At 40.4% G+C, this 19,961-nt stretch overlaps 1 protein-coding gene across 4 annotated transcripts in view; it reads left to right on the forward strand.

Annotated features, from left to right (window-relative positions):
• The first annotated feature begins 7,220 nt into the window (after positions 1-7,220).
• The window catches only part of SMPX (small muscle protein X-linked), a 94,819-nt gene continuing 82,078 nt past the window's right edge, over positions 7,221-19,961 (forward strand). For 2 of the 4 annotated variants that reach the window (XM_036746097.1, XM_036746096.1), the window contains exons 1-2: positions 7,222-7,392; positions 18,369-18,425. In XM_036746097.1, the coding sequence (XP_036601992.1) occupies positions 18,387-18,425 (39 nt within the window). In that variant the 5' untranslated portion in view covers positions 7,222-7,392; positions 18,369-18,386. Of the gene's footprint in view, positions 7,393-7,446; positions 7,523-18,368; positions 18,426-19,961 lie in introns of those variants that run through there. The other 2 variants (XR_005009598.1, XM_036746098.1) reach the window with 2 other exon arrangements.

Genomic DNA, 19,961 nt, shown 5'->3' on the forward strand with positions numbered 1-19,961 from the left:
TGTGCTCAGATCCTCATACTAGATGCTAGACTGTGGGTGAAACACAGTCCCTGACCTCATGGGGCTGATGGTCTAATTGGGGATACGGTACGTATGCAAATAATTTAACTTCATAATAACATAAGAAATTCATTCAGTCAGTAAGCATTTATTAGCACCTACTATGTGATGGGAGAAGGATTAAGACATGAAGACAAAAAAAAAAAAAAGGAAAAAACCCCAGAACAGAACATGAGAAATACATCGGCTACAACTATGGTGCTCTCCAAGAGTGGGCTTCCAACAGTTAATTGTTAACAGCTTATAAACATTGGAGAGAGCAAAGCACAATATATTTATATCCATTGATTTTTCTCTGTTATAATCCATAATACAAAACCTTTTTCTTGTATTGTGAGCAAAGGCCATTTTCTTTTTCTAAATTTAGTACATAAATCTAAGTGCCAGGCTTATAATTGACTGGTGCCTAGACATATGAGGAGAAAAGAAAATAGAAGGAAAAAAATAAAACTAAGAATGAGCATTATCAAGAAGGGAAGGAGACAAGCATTTATTAAACACCTACTATGTGCCAAGCACCACGCTAAGTGTTTTACCAATCTCTCATTTGATCCTCACAACAACCCTGGGAGGTGGGAGCTATTATTATCTGTATTTTACTGTTGAGGAAATTAGGCAGACAGAGGTTAAGTGACTTGCCCAGTATTTGGGTGAGTTACTTGAGTTTGAACTCATGGCCTGGTGCTTTATGAGTTGTACCACCTAGCTGCCTCAATGCCAATTATCAATGACAATATTCAAGACTGTTGTTAACATAGCACCAGAGGATACACTGCACTGTGTACAGTGGGTCCTTCAGACGAGGCTAGTCCAGATTCAAGGTCCTCAAAACCATAGCTCATGAACCCCATCAATGCGTCTACCTTCATTAGTCAGTTATTGGACACAATTGGAGGCAGTTAGTGCAAAGCAAAGGCATTTAATGAAATAGTCATAAAAGTAGCAATAGCTACTTTCCCCTATAAACTTGGAATGCAGTACCCCACAAATGCTTGTGTCATTAGTGGGAAGAGTAGATGCAGGCAGAGAGAACACAGAGGACTTCCTAAAGGACATCTTATGAGGGAATATACATGCAAAAAATTCACACGGTATGTAGGCGAGGTGACCATGCCCAAAACATACCTGTGGAGCAGAAACTTATGCTTCTGATTACGTAGGGCCCCTGACATTTTCTAGGCATCTCATCATACTGCCTTTATCAGGCCTATTTGTCTCTGCTGGACCACTGCTGTTCTAGATATATGGTTTCTGCTGGCTTCTTGCAGGCATGGGCATGCTATTTATGTGGCTGAGGAATCTCTCTTTGCCTTCACCTTTTAGATTCAGCAGAAGTCCTTGATTATAGTATTATCTCCTCCATGAAAGAAGAGTGGGCTCTGCCATGGACTTTCAGTTTAAAGTCCTAAGACTTTTTATGTCACTTTCAGGAAGGTGATACAGGTCCAATCATGGACGAGCGAAAGTTCTTCCTGGGTGTATATAGGGTGAGGGGTGGGGAGGAGGAGGTAGGTGGGAAGCAAGCTTCTTTGTCCTTTCCCTTAAGCAGTGGCCTGCTTGGTGCATTTCAGAGTCTCGGTGGGAAATCGCCTTATCTCCAGAGGGAGATTCTTTGTCCCAAGAGCCAAGTTCAGAAAAATTTAAAACAAGATCATTCCTAGCTAAAAACCCAGTGCCCCTTAGGCTCAATTTTTTTTTTGAACTGAATTTCCTCTACACTGGTCTTGCATCCTTGTAGGGAACCTTACCTCACTCTAGCTTGAAGGAGAAATTCCATAACTCTTCATTTTAATCTATGATGGCTAAGCCACACATAGTTATTATCGATTTAGAATCTACTTAGCTAACAACTGCCTAGGATCATGGGCTTCTGGCATTTCCCAACTTCTCATTTGAAAAAGAAAAGTAGCATAGCAATGTGCCTCAGGTATTGAATATTTTCTCCTCACTCACTTCCCACCCTGGAGCCCATTCAGACCTTCAGCTTTGGTGGGTAAAGGCATTGATGAATTTCAATGCGATGATCATTGGAGCTCCTAAGTGAGCATATAACGTAGATTAGAGGAAAGAACCCTTGATTTGACAGTAATAAAAAAATGAAATTAAACCAATGTGATAGGTCCTGCTTCAGAATTAGATGTTTTCCCTGATAACAAGGAATTCTATCATGAAAAGGATACATTATCTCTTGTATTATCTCATGGATATCAGTGGGAGTAGGAGAAGGAAAGGCACGGAGAGAAAGCTAAGGCCAAGGGGCAGCATCATTGCCTCTCCCTACATGCTTTCAGTTCAGTCGTTTTTTGGTCGTATCTGACTCTTCATGACCCCATTTGGGGTTTTCTTGGTAAAGATGCTGGGGTGATTTGACATTTCCTTCTCCAGCTCATTTTACAGTTGAGGAAACTGAGACAAAGAGGATTAAGCGACTTGCCCAGGATCACACAGCTAATAAGTGCCTGAGGACAGATTTGAAGTCAGGAAGATGAGTCTTCCTGACTCCTGGCCCAGCACTCTATTCACTGTGCCACTTAGCTACCCATTCCTATGTGCTTAGCCACATTCTTATATATCAATATTGATATAGAGATATGCATATGTATGTGTATATATGTGTATATGAGTATATATGTATATGCATATATACATATATAGATATACACACACAAGTGTGTGTGTGTGTGCGCGCGTGTGTGTGTGTGTGTGTGTGTGTGTGTGTGTGTGTGTGTGTGAGCAAAGTAGCAAAATTTTTCAGGCTTCGGGCCTATCCTTACAGTAAAAGGAAATTTATAAAACAAGCAAACTTTATTTTTCCTGATACTCCATCCTACTTATGTTTGCTCTGCCCTTAGTTGGCACCCTCAGGAGTTCTTCCTTGGTCATAAATGAAATGAAATCAGCATTCTTTCTCCTTACCTGAAGTAAAAAAAAGAGTTATTCACATTGGGAGACCAATTATTTCCAAAAAATATCATGACTGTGTTATCCTTTTCATGATAGAATTCCTTGTTATCAGGGAAAACATCTAATTCTGAAGCAGGACCTATCACATTGGTTTAATTTCATTTTTTTTAATTACTGTCAAATCAAGGGTTCTTTCCTCCAATCTATGTTATATGCTCACTTAGGAGCTCCAATGATCATCGCATTGAAATTCATCAATGCCTTTACCCACCAAAGCTGAAGGTCTGAATGGGCTCCAGGGTGGGAAGTGAGTGAGGAGAAAATATTCAATACCTGAGGCACATTGCTATGCTACTTTTCTTTTTCAAACTGCTAGGTCCTGTTAGAGAAGGGAGGCTGAAGACAGGTGGGCAGTGACCTCATGATGTGAATCGAAAGCAAGCTTGGTAGAAATGAAGACAACCAACAACACAACAACAAACATTTGAATATGTCTCTAATTGCTACTTGGGCAACATACATCAGGTCACTAAGACTGGAATTAAAGAGAACTTTTCTGTCTTAAATCTGACATCTAGTCTCCCTGATACTCATTTGGCTGGTTATTTCAGTTAAACTTAGCAATGTCTCTGAGGCATCCGTTTGTACACAATTGTTATATATTGAGTAGCATTTTTCATTTTTATTTTTCATATCAGTTTCATTTTCGTTTTCTTTTCATTTTGTCATTTAGTTTCTTTTCCTTGGTTTTTGTCCCAAATTGTGAATAGTTCTTGGAAGACCGTGTGCCAGAGACAGAAGGGTCGTAATTGGGCCTTTAAAATGGTGACAGTTGTTAGTTTAACATCATAATTTGACATCACAAGATTTAAAGCTAAGTATTTAGAACTCATACAGTCAATTTAATTCAACTTTATTTCAGTGAACATTTATTAAACGCTTGCTACACTATGTTGGGTGTTGGGATACAAAGACAAAAATGAAATGGCTCCTGTCCTCCAAGGGCACACATTCTATCAGGGACAACAACATGAATGCATGTTTATTATAGAATATTGACAAAGAAAATACAAGAAGCTTTACAGACACTGAAACGAGTGAATTGGACCGTACGATCACCTACATTTCTGCTTAGATAGGAGGCAGCTAGGTGGCCTAGAGGATGGAGTACTGGGCCTGGAGTTCAAATCCAGCTTTAGACACTAGCTCCAAGTGTGACCCTGGTGGAGTCACTTAACCTTCTGTCTGCCTCTGTTTTCTCAGCTGTAAAATGGGGCCAATAACAGCACCTACCTCAGAAAGTTGCTGTGAGGATCCAACAAGACAGTGATTGTGAAGTGCTTAGCACAGCGCCTAGAACACAGTAGGTGCTAAATAAATGCTCCTTTCCTTTCCTTTCTTTTCAAGCTCCATCATGTATGGGCCTATGCCGCAGGTATACAAATGAGGTTATGGGGCTAGGCTAGACGACTGTAACAGCAATGCTAAAACAGCGACAAGTCCTGCTTTGCCCGCCGTTACAGTGACTCACAAGGTTTCTCCCAGGCTCAGATTTATGAAACAATGAGATTTTATCTGTTAGTGCTTTGACCTAAAGAAGTGACTCTAACGGGTAAACATTTCGTCACAGGGACAGACCTGTAGGGGAGCGCTGGAGTAACAACACCTCTTGATTCCTACTGAATACACCACTCTGTGTGAGGCTAGTCCTGGGTGTAGGTTGATGCTGCCTAAGCATCTGCTCCAATATGTGACAAATACCATGAGTTTTACTAGGGGTGGACTCTATGTGTCTGTGTATGTGTGTGCGCGTGTGCGCGTGCATGTGCGTGTGTGTGTGTGTGTGTGTGTGGGTGTGTGTAGGGTGCCACTACCAAGGGGCTGCTGTAGGGTGGAAGCATCGGGGGGAAGGGGAAGAGAAGGGGGTACAAAGTAAGGAATGCAAGCTTGGGGATCATAGGGATCTCATCTCAGCACTGAGTGCATTGTCAGAGGGGCACAGGGTGGTGATGTCACTTCTATAGTTGGCTTCTCTCGGGTTCTCGTGGGAGAAGCCAAACACATCTGAGAAAGCATTAAGGTTTCCAAAGCCTGTGCATTTCTGCTGTTCTTAAGTGCAGGGAAATGACTCTCTCATCACAGGAATGTGTTTTAGAAGAGTGGAATGTACAAATGAATCCTTATGGATCAAATGCTATTAAATGGGCACCTGAGTCAGACTAGATAATGAGGCAAAACCCAGAACCGAGCCATGCGAATCTGCTAAATGCCAAAATAGACAGAACCAAAGTATTACTTTATAATTTAACTGATAAACAGAAATCTGTCTAAAACAAGCCAAACTTTCCTCATCCTCTTCCAAAAAACCAAACTAGGTCAAATGAGACCTGAATAAGTATGTTTGGGGAGTAGCTGGGTGGTACAGTGGATAGAACACAGAACTGGATTCAGGAAGACCAGAGTTCAAATCCAGCCCCACACATGGACTAGCTAGGTGATCCTGGATGAGTCACATGATTTCTCTGCCTCAGTTTCCTCTTCTGTAAAATGGGGATAGTAAGGGCACCTTCCTCTCATGATTGTGGTGAGGATCAGATGAAACGGTTCACAAAGCGCTTTGTAAATCTTGAAGCGCCATGTCAATGCGAGCTATTGTTGTGATGATTTCTAAAACGTGGTTTAACCAGACCACTAAAGGCCTCCTCTGATGACTCATCACGGCATCATTGCCAGTGAGGCACAAGCTTGGACATTCTCCCAAGCCAGAAGAGCTTTCAGCGGGGGGCCCCATGATGGACAGCAGGTCTCTCGTCCGAGGACTAGCCGGGGCCACCACAAGCTCGGCCACAGAATGATGAAGCTTAAGGACACGGCCACTTACTGAGATCATCTATTCGAGGTGTCAAGGGATCTTGATTGGCAATTAGTGAAGGAGAGTCCATGCTCACAAAATGACGGGGCTGGGAATATTTGAAGCATGAGGTGTCCCAAGCTTAAAACTACAGTCAGAATTTTAGATCACCCAGTAGAAAACTAGAACAAAGCAAGAGTCACAAAATATTTCCTGAAACAAACTGACATTTCATTCCATTCAAATGCACTGGTGTAACTCCTTCTTTAAAGGAACCAGCTACTGAATCCTTTGGTAAAGTCCCATCCTAATTTTTCTGTTTAGTAGATTCAGAGATTTGTCTACAAGATTTTCTTAGAGTAGGACACATCTGCTTTTATTATAACGCAATGGGTTTTCCTTTTGCAATTAAACCAGCAATTGTTCCCAATTGTAAACTTTTCTTTAAAAATATATTTATTAAGAGGACATCCTGTATAGTGAAAAATGTCAACTTTGTGAATTAGGAACGTGGAAGCTCCCAAATGGCCAATACTAATGAAAACTCAGTTACTAAACAAGTATCTTAGGAGCATATTTAGAGCTGGAAAGGATCATTTAATTCAATCTCATCTTACAGATGAGGAAACTGAGACCTAGAAAAGTCAAGTTACCTGTACAAGGTCTCAAAAGCAGTCTGAGGTTTTTGCCCTGATCCTTTGATTCCACAGCCAGCATTCATTCCACTCTACCAGGGTCCTTATCCCTTGAAAGATCAGTAGATGAATTTTAATGAGTCTGTGATCTTGGATGGTTTAAAAAAATCTTTATTTTGACTAATCTCTAAATGAAATCTAGCGTTTTCTTCACTTAAGAATGTAGGCAACAAACACGATTCTGGTAAAGGAGGGCATTGATTTCAGTATATTGTCAAAGGAGTTTATTAAAGAAAAAAAAGGTTAAGAACATCTGCATGATTGTATGTTGCACTGGGAATGTTTCCTCTCATTTCCTCGGTCTGGACCCTTCCTACATTTTCCCAGACCTCTCATTGACTCTTTTCATTGTCTTCAGTGCTTTCCCATTTACAATGGGCACTTACTCCAATCTGCCTACAGAGCCAAGTCTAGAAACTTTGGATTCCTCACACTTTGAAATGCCCCCTTCAGACTGCACGAAAAGATACAGCATCAGCTGTGAGAAACAGGAGGCCAGAGAATTAACAGCCCAAGGTGTTTTCTTAGACACTTACTAGCTGACATCTGAGCCCTGATTTTGGCATGGCCGAGCCTTTTAGAGGGAATGGAGTTACGAGTTGTGTCAAACTCTATATTTAGGAAGAACAACTGTAAGCAATGACAGGAATTCTCTTTTAACACTTTACTTCCAAACGGAGTTCTACTCCAGCCTGGAGTGGCTCTCAGTGCTGGCTGGGACACAAAGCACTTGAGTTATTTCAGCCACATGAAGAGAACCAGAAACAGGATCACAGCTTACTGAAGACAGTATCTCCTTCCCAGCCTCCAGGAAGCATTGCACTCGCTCACCTGACTGCTTGGATTTTTTTTTCTTATGCACTAAATAAATAAATAAACCAGGTAAGCTAAAGGAATTGGCTGTGGAAACTGGGCTTTCTTCTAGGATGAATTCCTTCATAAATGACGTTGAAGTGGTTACTCCTTTCACAGTTTTGTCTGCTTGCTGGCAGGGAGCAGGGGCAGCTGATTTGTGAGTTGACTGTACATTGCAATGGCTTTTTTAATAGTTTGTTTGGCTCCAAAGGGATGCTGGGCTGAAAGCTTCTCTCTGACCCAGTGAAACAAACAAACAAAAAAAGAGCCAAAGTATTGGAAATAAGTGTGGCCTGAAAATGTGCTGTAAATTTGGCAAGCTCCTGCAAACAGATTTGGGTCTCATTCCTGGGAGGCTAGGATGCTTAATCAGGAGGGTGACAGTTTGAGAAAACTTACAATATTATTGCTCTTGTCTGACTACAATGCAAAGTAGTGACCATGTGTCGTTACAGCTTTTCGAGTTCAGAAGTGTTTTAGATGTTTTGCTTCCCCTTTTGAATGCCAGGCTCTGTTTAAGTGGTATAGTTCCTGTCAATGTCTTCTATATGCGTTTTGTCTATGACCCTGTTGTGTAACAGTGTGCATCTATATACAGTATGGGCAAGAGGGTGGAATTTACTGAATGTCCTTTTTTTTCCTCTGTTGGCACCAAATTCTGAAACATGGAGAAGATAAGGGTGTCTTTCCTTCTTTCCTCCCTCCCTCCTCTCAGCGTATTTAAGGCAAATTGAATAAGGAGTCAGTCAGTCCAGACAGCTGCACATCTTTCTACACCCTTCTCAGGAATTATATTTAACTGCTAGGCAGAGGATAATTCCCTGTGGGTTTTAGATTTGCCTCTATATTTGACCTTTTAATGAAAATCTCTCCAAACATTAGCTTATTTCCTTATGTGTCCTTCCAATGTAATTAGCAACTATTCACCTGGATGACGTAATTTTACTAGGAAGCAAAAGGGTTTGATTTAAAAGTAGAATGTTAAATGTCTCCCACCTGAAACACGGGGCTTGCACTAGTTCCAGTTTATATGACTAAGCTCAAAATCCATAAAAGGTTAATGCTGGTGTGTGGAGTAGCCAACAGACAGCCTTTGTCTTTTCATCCTAAGCTGGGAAGGGTGGCTAGTTCAGTAAGGTGTTTCTGAAAGTCAAAATCGATAGACGACTTTTGGGTCTTATTGCATCCAGGTTTTAGCAGAATACTAAGAGCAAAGGGGATATAGTCACACTATGCTTTAACAGGATCCCAACTTGAGCTAAAGAGCTTTATAAGACCTTGGGATGTGGTAGGAGTAAATCTGTCTGTGGCATAACTTTGGTAAATGGTTGGAAAATGTGGTGGAAAGATGAGACAGCATTCAGTACAGTAATGGAGGTGAACCGTGGGACAGGGAAGCAGCCAAGAAATATTGTCTATTTTTACTCATTGGTCCGCTTTTGCTCTGATTTCTCTGGAAGTAAATGAGGACAGGAGGAACAGCCGCCTAAGAGATTTACACAAATGTGTCATTCGTATACCTCCTCTTAGGAGCTAGGGTTGGAATCTGACCAACTTCCTGCAGACATTCAATACAGCTCAAGGTATGTGTCGTAGACAGAATTGTATGTAGATTTGAAGTGTGTAGCAGCCATGACCCCAGCTATATGCATCTACAGTGCTCAGAAATACACAGAAAGACAAGGTAAAACGTTAGTGGAGACAGAAAATTTAGGAGATGCTTATTATAAACCAAAACAAGGTGTTAGTTCAGACAATATAATGAAAAAATTAGTAAAAATAATTTCCTAGTTCTCTATGAACTGAACTTTTTCACTTTTAAGCAGTTGCTGTAGGGTTAAGTGAAATCATAGTGTGTTCAAATTGGAAACAGGATTAGGGCTCATCTAATGCAACCACATTCCCTCATTTTATAGATGAAAAAATTGGGGATCAGGGAATTACTCACCCAAGGCAGAACCGTAACTTAAATCCAGGTCCTCTGATGCCAAATCCAGTGGTCTTTCCTTTCTTACATGCCTATTCTCATCTAGGCATACATACATTCATTGTATAACTGTGTGCATGTATGTGTCTGTCTGTCTGTCTATCTATGTATCTATCTATCTATCTATCCTCTCTTTCTGTCTCTGTCTTTGTCTCTGTGTCTCTGTTTCTGTTTCTCTGTCTCTGAGTCTGTCTCTGTGTCTGTCTGTCTGTCTGTCTGAAGGAGAGCCCTCCTCTCTGGTGCAGATCTGGTGAGTTCATCTCTGTGAGGAACTTCTTGTATGGAAACATCTTCTATGGATGCAGCTTGTCCATAACTGTGTCTGGGTTATGGAGAGGCTAAGTGACTTGCCCATGCTCATACAGCTAGTCAGGACTAGAACTTCGGTATTTTTTACTTCACGCTCAGTCCTTGTAGTTCGAGAACCAGCCTAGCAAAATTTGGCCAGGGCGATCAGCAACTTGAGCTGGGATAGAGTGCAAGGTCAGGCAGACTCATCTTCAAGAGTACAAACCCAGCCTCAGACATTTACTAGCTGTGTGACCCTGGGCAAGTCACTTAACCCTGTTTGTCTTAGTTTCCTCATCTGTAAAATGAGCCGGAATAGGAAATGGCAAAGCACTCTGCTATCTTTGCCAAGAAAACCCCCAACGGGGTCACAAAGAGTCTGACATGAAAATGACTGAATAACAACAAATCCCCAGCTTGGCCACAGGGTGAGGAAACTCCTGAATGCAGCCACTTGTGCAGAGATCATCTATGACGCCATACTGTCTCCTAACTTTATCCAAAACTTAAACGCTCACTATTAAACACTAATAGAGTAATAAGGACGGTAACAGCTGGGATCTTCACGGCGTTTCAAGGTTTCCAAAGCACTTTCCAAATATCATCTCCTTTGATCCTCACAACAATCCTGGAAGGTAGGTCCTCTTATTATCTCTGTTTCACAGATAAGGAAACTGAGGCAGGCAGAGGTTAAATGACTTCTACAGGGTCACACAGCTGGAAGTATCCAAGGTGGGATTTGAACACCAGTTCTAGTGCTCCATCCATTAGATGCCTCTAATATTTATCCTACATTCTAATCTTCTTTTAGGATTATATATAATACTTTTACATGTGCTTTTGGAGTACAGTCTTTAAAATTTGTTTAATTTCTAATTTCTACTAGAAAGAGTACCTTTTTCTGAATACATTTAAGATCCATTAGGGGACTGTGGGTTTGTAGGACTTTAAATAGCTTTTGAGGGTAGATTTATTAAAACATCACAGCACTATAGTTTTCCTTTGAGAATTCCATTGTGCGTCCTAGATCCAGTAATCAACACCATTAAAAATGTTGATTCCTCCTAGTTCCTACTATCTTCCCCACCAACCCCAGAAATTATTTTGTGTGTACAAATATGTGTGTGTATGTCTATATATATATAGCTACATGTCTACTCTCTCCATAGATATCTATCTACACACCTACATACTTACACACATATATTTGCATTTACTTATCTGTGTATGTGTTTCCCTGATAGAATGTGAACTCCTTGGAGCCAGGGGCAATTTTATTTTTGCATTTGTATCGAAGCATGCTGCTTGGGACTTAAATGAGCACTTGTTGATTTAAATTCAAAAAAGAAAAGCTAAAGTCGTGGCATCCAGTCAAGCTATATACAATATAGCAAACATACCCTCACATCTTCTGATTCATCATTACTTTTAAAATTTGGAAATGGGTTAACAGAAATTTAAAAAAAAGCAAAATATCGATGTGCTATTGCCCAAAGATGTACAAAGGGAGCTTGTATCTAGACAACACCAAGTTAGCCAATGAGAAAGTGAAAAGGTCAATGACTCACCTGTTTTGTTTTCATAACATCAGACACCTGCAGTTTTGAGGGCAAAAATGATTAACAGCATTTCCTCTTTCAATTGTTTTGTTTCATGTAGACACATGACAACCTAAACATGCTTCCCAGATCTCTTTCTCCGATACTTTACCTCCCACAATGCTCACAGGTGCCAATATCTATGCTGACAAGGTTATTCTGTTTCTAGCTATGGACAAGACCGAAAAAAATCACCTTATGTTTGCATTTATAATCACTTTGACTGTTAGTAAGATAGTGTCAGCTTTGGTTGCCATTAGGCAGTTAGACACTCTAACTGCTCCTATGTAGGGTCCCATCATTGAAATTTATACCAGGGCACTGAAATTTTGACCTGCAGAAAATATTAACACGTGAACTCCCTCTGAGGCAGCACAGCAGCTACACTTCGTTACCAACTAATAGTTTAGCACCTAGTCAGCAAGAATAATTATTTTAAATTGGAATCTACCAGGTCACCTTATTAATAATACCTATGAGCCACTATTATGATGACTATTTTCCCCTTCCACTCAACTGAATTTGTCTTACTCCTTTAAAATAGATTTTTGATATCTTTGTTATTACAACACTTCGTTTTTCCCCCTGTATTGCTCCCTCTCTCCCCTCATCAGCTTTATAACAAAGATTTTTTAAAAAAGAAAAATTGATCAATACATTAACAACAACAACAAACTATATATACAATGTCCTGCACCTGCGGACTCCCTACCTCCTCTCCCCCCTCTTTGCAAAGGACCAGGATAAGGTGTTTTTTAGCTCTTATTCTTTATAATATCACAACATTAATTTTTAAAACTTTTTGTAGTTCTTTTCATTGTTTCAGTCAGTGTATACATTGTTTTTATGGATCTGCTTACTTCATTTTGCATCAGTTTATGTAAGTCTTTCCATGCTTCTCTGTATTTCTCATGTTCATCTTTTTTCTTTCATCAGGGTAATGTTCTATCACATTCATGTGCAACAATTTGTTGAGCCATTACCTAACCACTGGGCATCTACTTTGTTTCCAGTTCTTTTCCATTAACAAAAGATGCTACTGTAAATATTTTTGCATATGAGATCTTTCTTTTTGTTAATGACCTTGGGTATGGACATTTTAGCCATTTTTTTGCATAATTCCAAACTGCTTTCCAGAATGTTTGTACTAAATCACAGTTCCACCACCAATGTGTCAGTGTACTATCTTTCTACAACCTCTCCGACATTGACTATTCTCATCTTTTGTCAAGTTTTTCAATTGTCTTAATTACTTCTTGTAGTATTTTCACCCCATGACCCCCATGAAGGTTGATTTGAGAACCTTTCCACAGAGTCCAAAATTATGAATTAGCTTTGAACAGAATAATCCATTGATTCAAGAAACACTTTATTTTAAAAAGTTCAATTCTGTGGAATTTTCAACACTGTTTTGGGTCGGACAGAAAAAAAATCCAACCATTCAATAGAATCCTTAACTTCTAACTGCTTTTGCTGATACTACAAAGAAGAAATGATTAATGTAGGCTAGGAGATTCCAATTCCCTATTCAGGTCAGAAGACTAGAGTTTTTCCTTCTATCCCCTAGGTTGAGAAAAACAGAAAGGACAAACTCTTCCTTGATCCAACACAAAAGACAAATATTTATTGGCCATGATTCATTCACACTCATATTTCCTACATTTAGATGTTGGCTTGTGTCTATTTATTAATTTTTAAAAATTAATTTTTAAAACACTTACTGATGCCTTTTATTTGTTATGCTATACTTTTTCTAAAAACGATCCTTCCCCTTTACTTTCCTTCCATGTAACAAAGAAAAATAGCTAAACAGAACTAACACATAGCAACCACAGGTCAGTGTATGTAACACTAACTCTTTTAGTCATTCCCCTTAATTCCATTGAGAGGAGAGAAGTTTTTTGTCTTCTATCCTCTGGGACCAAGACTAGTCATTACATTCAGTCCAAGTTCCCTCTTAGTATTGTTTTCATTTATAGTATCGTGGTCTTTGTATATATACTGTTTTCCTGGTCTTGCTTTCTTCTTTTTGCATCAGTTCATGCAAATGTTCCCATGTTTCTCTGAATTCCACGTCAGTCATTTCTTAAAGTTCGATACTATTTCATTACCTTCAGATGCCACAGTTTATTCAGCCAATTTCTAATATATTGGCACCCACTTTGTTTCAAGGTTTTTTGCTAACGCAAAAAGTGCTGGTGTAGTTATTATGGTAAATATGAGATTTTTTTTTCCCCTTCTGTCCTTGACTGCCTTGGGTCATATGCCCAGGAGTGGGATTGTTGAATCAATTTTTTGAACTATTTGGTGACTTTTCTCACATGATTCCAAATTGTTTTCCAGAACATTTGGACCAAGTTAGAATAGTTCAGATTTATATGAGCTATATTGATGATATAGCTGGGGTTTGGGGAAGGGGGTAGGACAAGTGAGATACTCTCAAGGGACTTAAGTTCTAAAACTCAAGCAGACCCAGATTCAGTCCTGGGATAGCCTGGCTCATTGTACCCCCACTGCAGAGTGTCATAGAAAAGCTCTTCAAAAGAGCTTAGGTGTGGTTTCATATCCAAGATTTTCCCTAAAGGGGATTAATAGGGTCCCTTCTAGGAAGATTTTCACTATATTAAGTAGTAGAAAACAGGTATTGAATAACCATTTATTTCCTCCACCTCAAAAAAATGCTTAAAACATGAAAGACTCATAAGCATGTATAAATAACCACTTATAACAAACTCTAGCCCATTACCTCTATCATACTTTCATGTAGTAGGAAAAGCTCCCAGGAGACTTGTGGGACTGGTAGCAGATTTCATTTTTACTTTAGTCTGCAGTATTTGAAAAAACGACCCAAGATCCAGTTCTTTTGTCCAACCAGGGCATGGCTTATTCCTCAGGCAGTGGTCATCTTCTCTTTCAGGAAAGGTACATCTTCAGGTCTCTCTTGGTCAACTAGCATCCAGCTGAAGCCTCTGGATCCCTTGTAATCATAGGGCTGGGAATAGCTATCTCTTAGAATTGCTATTTGGTGACCTATGCTCAGAGAAACAAACATAAAGCAGAAGAAGCAACCAAGAATCCAGTCTCGGGCTAACTTAGGCAAGCACATGTTCTCACTGATCAATGCGTGACTGCCATTGCTACTGCTAGGGAGAGGGATGGAAGGAAATTCTCCTCCCTACACCCTCCCTTTTGGAAGTCTGAAAGAAAGCTGGCAGAGCCTTGGGGGACACTGGAAGGAGAGTAAGAGAGACAGAGGCAGAGATTGTCTTCTCCTCTTACAGCTTCTGGAGTGGGTAGCATTCACCAATTGGTTTTGGCCCTTCGTGCCATGCTTACCAAGAGACCAACCAGCATCCATTAGTCGTGCAGGTCGTTTATCAAAGGACCAGGGCACATGAGGTTCACCAAAGGATCCAGAACCCTGGCCCATCTGTATACATGCTCCATGTGATAGCTCCCACTTCACATAGATTAAATTCAGGAGATGTTTGTGTACCTCTCACTATTAGCAAGGATACAAAAAATGTTCTAGGGCAGAGGTGGGGAACCCGTGCCCTCAAGGCCACATGTGGCCTTCTAGGTCCTTGAGGCCATAGGTTCCCTACCCCTGTCTAGGGATACAAAATGAAAATCCAAGCTATTTCTGTCTATATAACCTTGGATAAGTCACTTCTCCCTGTGCCTGAGATTCCTTATCTATAAAACGAAGAGATTGGACTAGCTGGTCCCCGATGGCCCAGCCAGCTTTAGATTTATAGTTCTCACAGGATTCCATGATGTCAACAAGCATTTCTTATGACCTAGTTCAAGTGCAAGACACTGCTAGACACTGAGAACACAAAGATAAAACGACAAACAGCCCCTGCCCTCAAAGGGCTTCCGGTTGCAGGAGGGAAGTATAAAACATGCACACAAATCACTTGAATATAAATTAGAATGTGATAAGTATGACAAAGAAAGAGCATTAGCTCTGAGATAAGAAACTGTGTAAATGTATATGTATAAATCTTAGCTCTACACTGACTGTGTGACCTTGGGAAAGTCACTTCAACTCTAAGGGTCTACAAATGACAGAGTTGGACTAGATGACTCCAAAGGCTGTCGTCCAGCTCTGAATCCTAAGTGTGTAGGAAAAATTCCTCAGAGAAGAGGAAAGACAGAGAGAAAAGGGGGGAGTGGGGTATTTGGGGAAGACTGCCTTCAGAAAGTAGCTCCTGAGCTGAGATTTAAGGGAAGATTTCAGGGCGTAAAGATATTGAAATCATTTCACTTTGCTTCATAGCAACCCTTTGAGGGAGTTGGGGTCAGCATTATTAACCTCATTTTTATAGATGCGTAAACAGAGACTCTGAAACTAAGTGACTTTCTGAAAATGGTTCAGTTACTCATTTATTTAACTCAGAAAAAGCATAGTTGAGTGCAATAGTTACAAAGCATTTCCCTCCAAAGCAGGGGTATGCTTTCTCACAAATGCACACAGACTCTATGTGGGGAGAGTGAACACAGACAAAATTATTGTGACTCAGTCTTTCAGTCATGTACAACTCTTTGTGACCCCATGGATCGTAGCGCGCCAGGCCCTTCTGTCTTCCATGATCTCTCCAAGTCTCTCCAAGCTCATGTTTGTTGTTTCCATGATGTTATCTATCCATCTTATCCTCTGCCATCCCCTTTTCCTTTTGCCTTCAATCTTTCCCAACATCAGGGTCTTTTCCAGTATGATGGAGAGAACATGTGTGTAGACGATTCACAATTCTTTATGAGCAGAGCCTTCTTGTTCTTTTCTTCTCTGGAGGAACCATGTGAATTTTGCTACAGGGTGTGGTGTCAGTTATGCTCCACTCTTCAGGGGGACTGGCTTCTTGTAGGGCATGGCATTTCTTCTGGATGGGCAGCTCATCTTCTAGGGGAGGCTGGATGGCCAATCTGCTGTTTGTGCCAAGTAGGTCATTTGGCTGCTGAACTGGCTTCTTACTAGACTTGGCTGCTACCTGACTGAGCCAGGCATCATTCAGCTACTGGGTTCTCCTCAGGGGGTGTGCTGGGCAGGTCAATCCTCTGGACTTCCTAGGTTCACTCTTCGATTGGATAGCTGCAATCTTCATCCCTTCCAGACTCTAATTTGACTGGGTGTGACGGTGCTCTCTTCACTTGGAGTGTTACAGTGCTCTTTTCAGCAAAGGCAAAAGGTCTTAAGCCTATAACTGGCAGAAGCCTTGTTTTAGAACTTGACTCTTTTGCCGTCTTCAAGCAGGAAGTGGGAGAGACATAGCTTATCCTGTTTGACATTTCTTCCTGGTTCAGAGGCAGCTTCCTCAAGTGAGTGACTCTACCTTTATCAATTTTTCAATTAAGGTTTTTTTCGATTAGCAAGTATTTATTTTTTCTCCTTTTCCTCTGCCAATCCCTTTCCCAAATGACACAGTTATTAAGGATACAAATAGACTCCACATCTATCTTACTGCAACCCCAGTGCTCTTTCCTAACATCCTGTGGAGTACAGTAGAGAAAGTCCTGTACAAAGACAGAACTTTCCAGATCGAGATTTGAACAAATGATGTAACATTATTGAATTAAATTGAGATGCTACAAGGCATAGTAAGAAAGAGTTTGGACTTGGCAGGCAGGAGGCCTAAGTTTGGCAATTCAACATTGGGCAATTACTAGCTGTGTGACTCCAAGGAAGCTAGATAACCTCTCAACCTCAATTTTATCATTTGTAAAATGGAGATTATTACATTCACACTACCTGTATCACAGGATTATCAGGGTAATACTTTAAAAACCTTGAATGACATACAAATAAGAGACTATTACTGTATCCCTTGAGACAGTACTCTTTTGTTAAAAGGAGAGAAACAATGTTTGTCAAATCTCAGAGGAATCAACCGACATTTGTTGAGGGTCTCAGTTTCTTGAACTGTAAAATCAGACTAGACAATCTCTAGGGTACCTTCTGGCACTAAAACCCATGAGTTCCTATGTGTTATGTGTGAGGTCCTGTGGTGAGTACTATGGTAAACCCAAAGAAACAAGTAAGATACAGGGTCTAGTCCTCAAGGAGATGTCAATCCGGTAGATAACGAGACATACAAAATTAAAAACCACAAGCACGTCCTTAAGTGGGCAAGTCACTGATCCTCCCTGACCTGAGATTCTTCATCTGTAAAATCAGGGGGTTGGACTGAGTGGCCTCTGAGGTCCTTCCAATTAGAGGTCTTGCTGTTCAGTTGCCTCAGTTGTTGTCGTTCGTGTTGCATCGTGTCCCACTTTTTGGGACTTTATTTGGGGTCTTCTTGGCAAAGGTACTGGAGTGGTTTGCCCTTTCCTTCTCATTTTACAGATGAGGAAACTGAAGCAAACAGGGTTAAATGACTTGGCCAGGGTCACACAACTAATAAGCGTCTGAGGCCGGATTTGAACTCAGGTCCTCCTGAGTCTAGCTTTGGTACTCTATCCACTGTGCCACCTAGCTGCCCACTATGATCTTATGATCCAAATAAGCATTTAACAAGCATCTGCTACGTGCAAGGCATTGTGCTAGACACTGAGGACACAGAGATAAAATGGTAGAACCCTCAAAAAGCTCACCATCTAATCGAGGTAGGTGAGCAGAGCAAGCACACAAAGTTACAACTAATAATACGGGGCAGCACAAGAGCGCCAAATGGTTGGTTTAGACAACAAGCACCAGAAAAATCCAGAGAAGGAGTGTTTCTCTAAGTCACCTTCCTCATCTACAAAGTCCAGCTTTAAGTGGAAAGCTTTCCACAGTGAAAGACAATAATGGAGGGTCAATGCCCACAATGGTTTTTCTTAGCTCTCCTCATATGGGGATGGGGCAAGGAGATGATAGCCCCCTTTGAGTTTCTGATTGCCTCTCATTAACATTAGGTGCAAAGGATATCATCATTTCTTTCTATGAATGATTTATCAGGAAAGCTCAGGTGTTCCCTCTCCCTCAGGTATTTGAAAGGGTAATAGCTAAGTAACTTTGAAAACTGAGACTGAAAGGATATATGACTAATGAAAGGTATGACTGTCCAGTAGAATCATGAGTTAAATTCTAATTCATCAAGGCAGAGAATCTGAATGCTTTGGGCTCTAACATTTTCTTACTTGTTTTTCAGGGGTAAGACTTCTTGAATATGTCGAAACAGCCAGCTTCCAATGTCAGGGCCATTCAGGTAAGCAACAACATTTATATTTTAGTAACAACTATGGGGTCTCTATCTTGTCCGCTTGATAAAGTATATATACATTTGTCACTGTTGGTTTGGTCATTGCAGTCGGACTAGTTGATCATTAACTCTAAAAAGACAAAGAAGTTCTCTTGGGGTTATGTGCACAAGTGAAGAATAAGAAGCTGTTTTTACTTAATTCTTCTAAATAAGAAAACAAAAAAAATGGATTTATGAATGAGGATTAAAATACTTTCTTCTTCCAATGCTGATTAAAAAAATGTGAAGTGAATGATGCATTCAATTTCACGTTTTCATTGATTGATCTGGATTAGAAGTGCTGCTTTCTTGAAGGAAAGTTTCCCTGGGGATTTTGTGTGTCCTATGATATTTTCCTGTCTCATTTATTTGAGCTTTCCTTCCTTTTCATTTCTTCATATTTAGTCTCTACTTGGCCAGACTGAGCTAGCTTGCTTCCAAAAGGAAGTCATGTGCATTTTGCAATGAAGTAAAAGAAAAGTTTTTAATATTGCTTGAACAATCATCAATTTGTTTTGTTAATTCTCTTAAGGACGTTGATAGATCCTTCAACTTTCTCTTCCTTCTATTAGACTTATTGCCAAGCAGCATCCTGACTCCAGCTTTGGTCCTTATCAGTGTCTGCTGATAAAAATGGAGACAATCTCTTTCCCTGTAGGGAATAGTTCCACTTTTTCTTCTAGACTGCCTTGAATACAATGATGCCGTAAAGAGTTTCATTTTAATTTTAGCTCTGATACTTTATCATATCAGAAGTAGAGTGGGAAGCCATGGAGGCTGCTCTTGAGTGATACAGGTATGGGGGGGGGGGTTGCCATGGAGCCATTGAGCTGTGGAGAAATCCTTTCACAGGGTATGGTGGGAAGTGTTTGGGAACGTACAGCACTTTATCAATCATGACTAATACATGTTCTTGAATTAATGGAGCAAAATATCCAGCATGCCCTGGCTACACTGTGGTGAACAAAAGACCTAGGATGGACCTCATTAATTGGCAAGAATGCCATTTTGCATGGGCTTTTTGTACAACCAGATGAGCTTCTGTCTCATGGAGTAGGACATATCCTAATTTCTTGTGTGCTCAGCCGAAATGACTTGAGTCCTAGGCCTATGCATTTCATTATTCTCTGTTCTTGGTTTCAGTGACCGACATTTATTTCATGTAGGGGGTAGAATGCTAGATTTGGAATCAGAGAGACTATTAAACAACCTTAATCATGATTATTCTGCCAAAAACCAAAGTGAACCAACCAACCCCAAAACCAAAAATGTCCATGCTACCAACAATTCCTTTCTTCGGATGGGGTAGGACTTCTTCCACTGAGCTCTATGCTCTCTCAGTAGACTGATTTAATACACTTCTGAAGAGGAAGCAATTGTTCTTTTTTCCTTTAGGAGTAGGATTTACTTCTACTTGAAATCTGTTAGCACCATAGATGCTGAGGTGAAAGGAATTTCACAGGCTATAAAACCCAAACCCATCATTTTACAAAATTATGTTAT

This window comes from Trichosurus vulpecula, chromosome 2, assembly GCF_011100635.1.
Source record: "Trichosurus vulpecula isolate mTriVul1 chromosome 2, mTriVul1.pri, whole genome shotgun sequence".
In the NCBI taxonomy this organism is placed as follows: Eukaryota; Metazoa; Chordata; class Mammalia; order Diprotodontia; family Phalangeridae; genus Trichosurus; species Trichosurus vulpecula.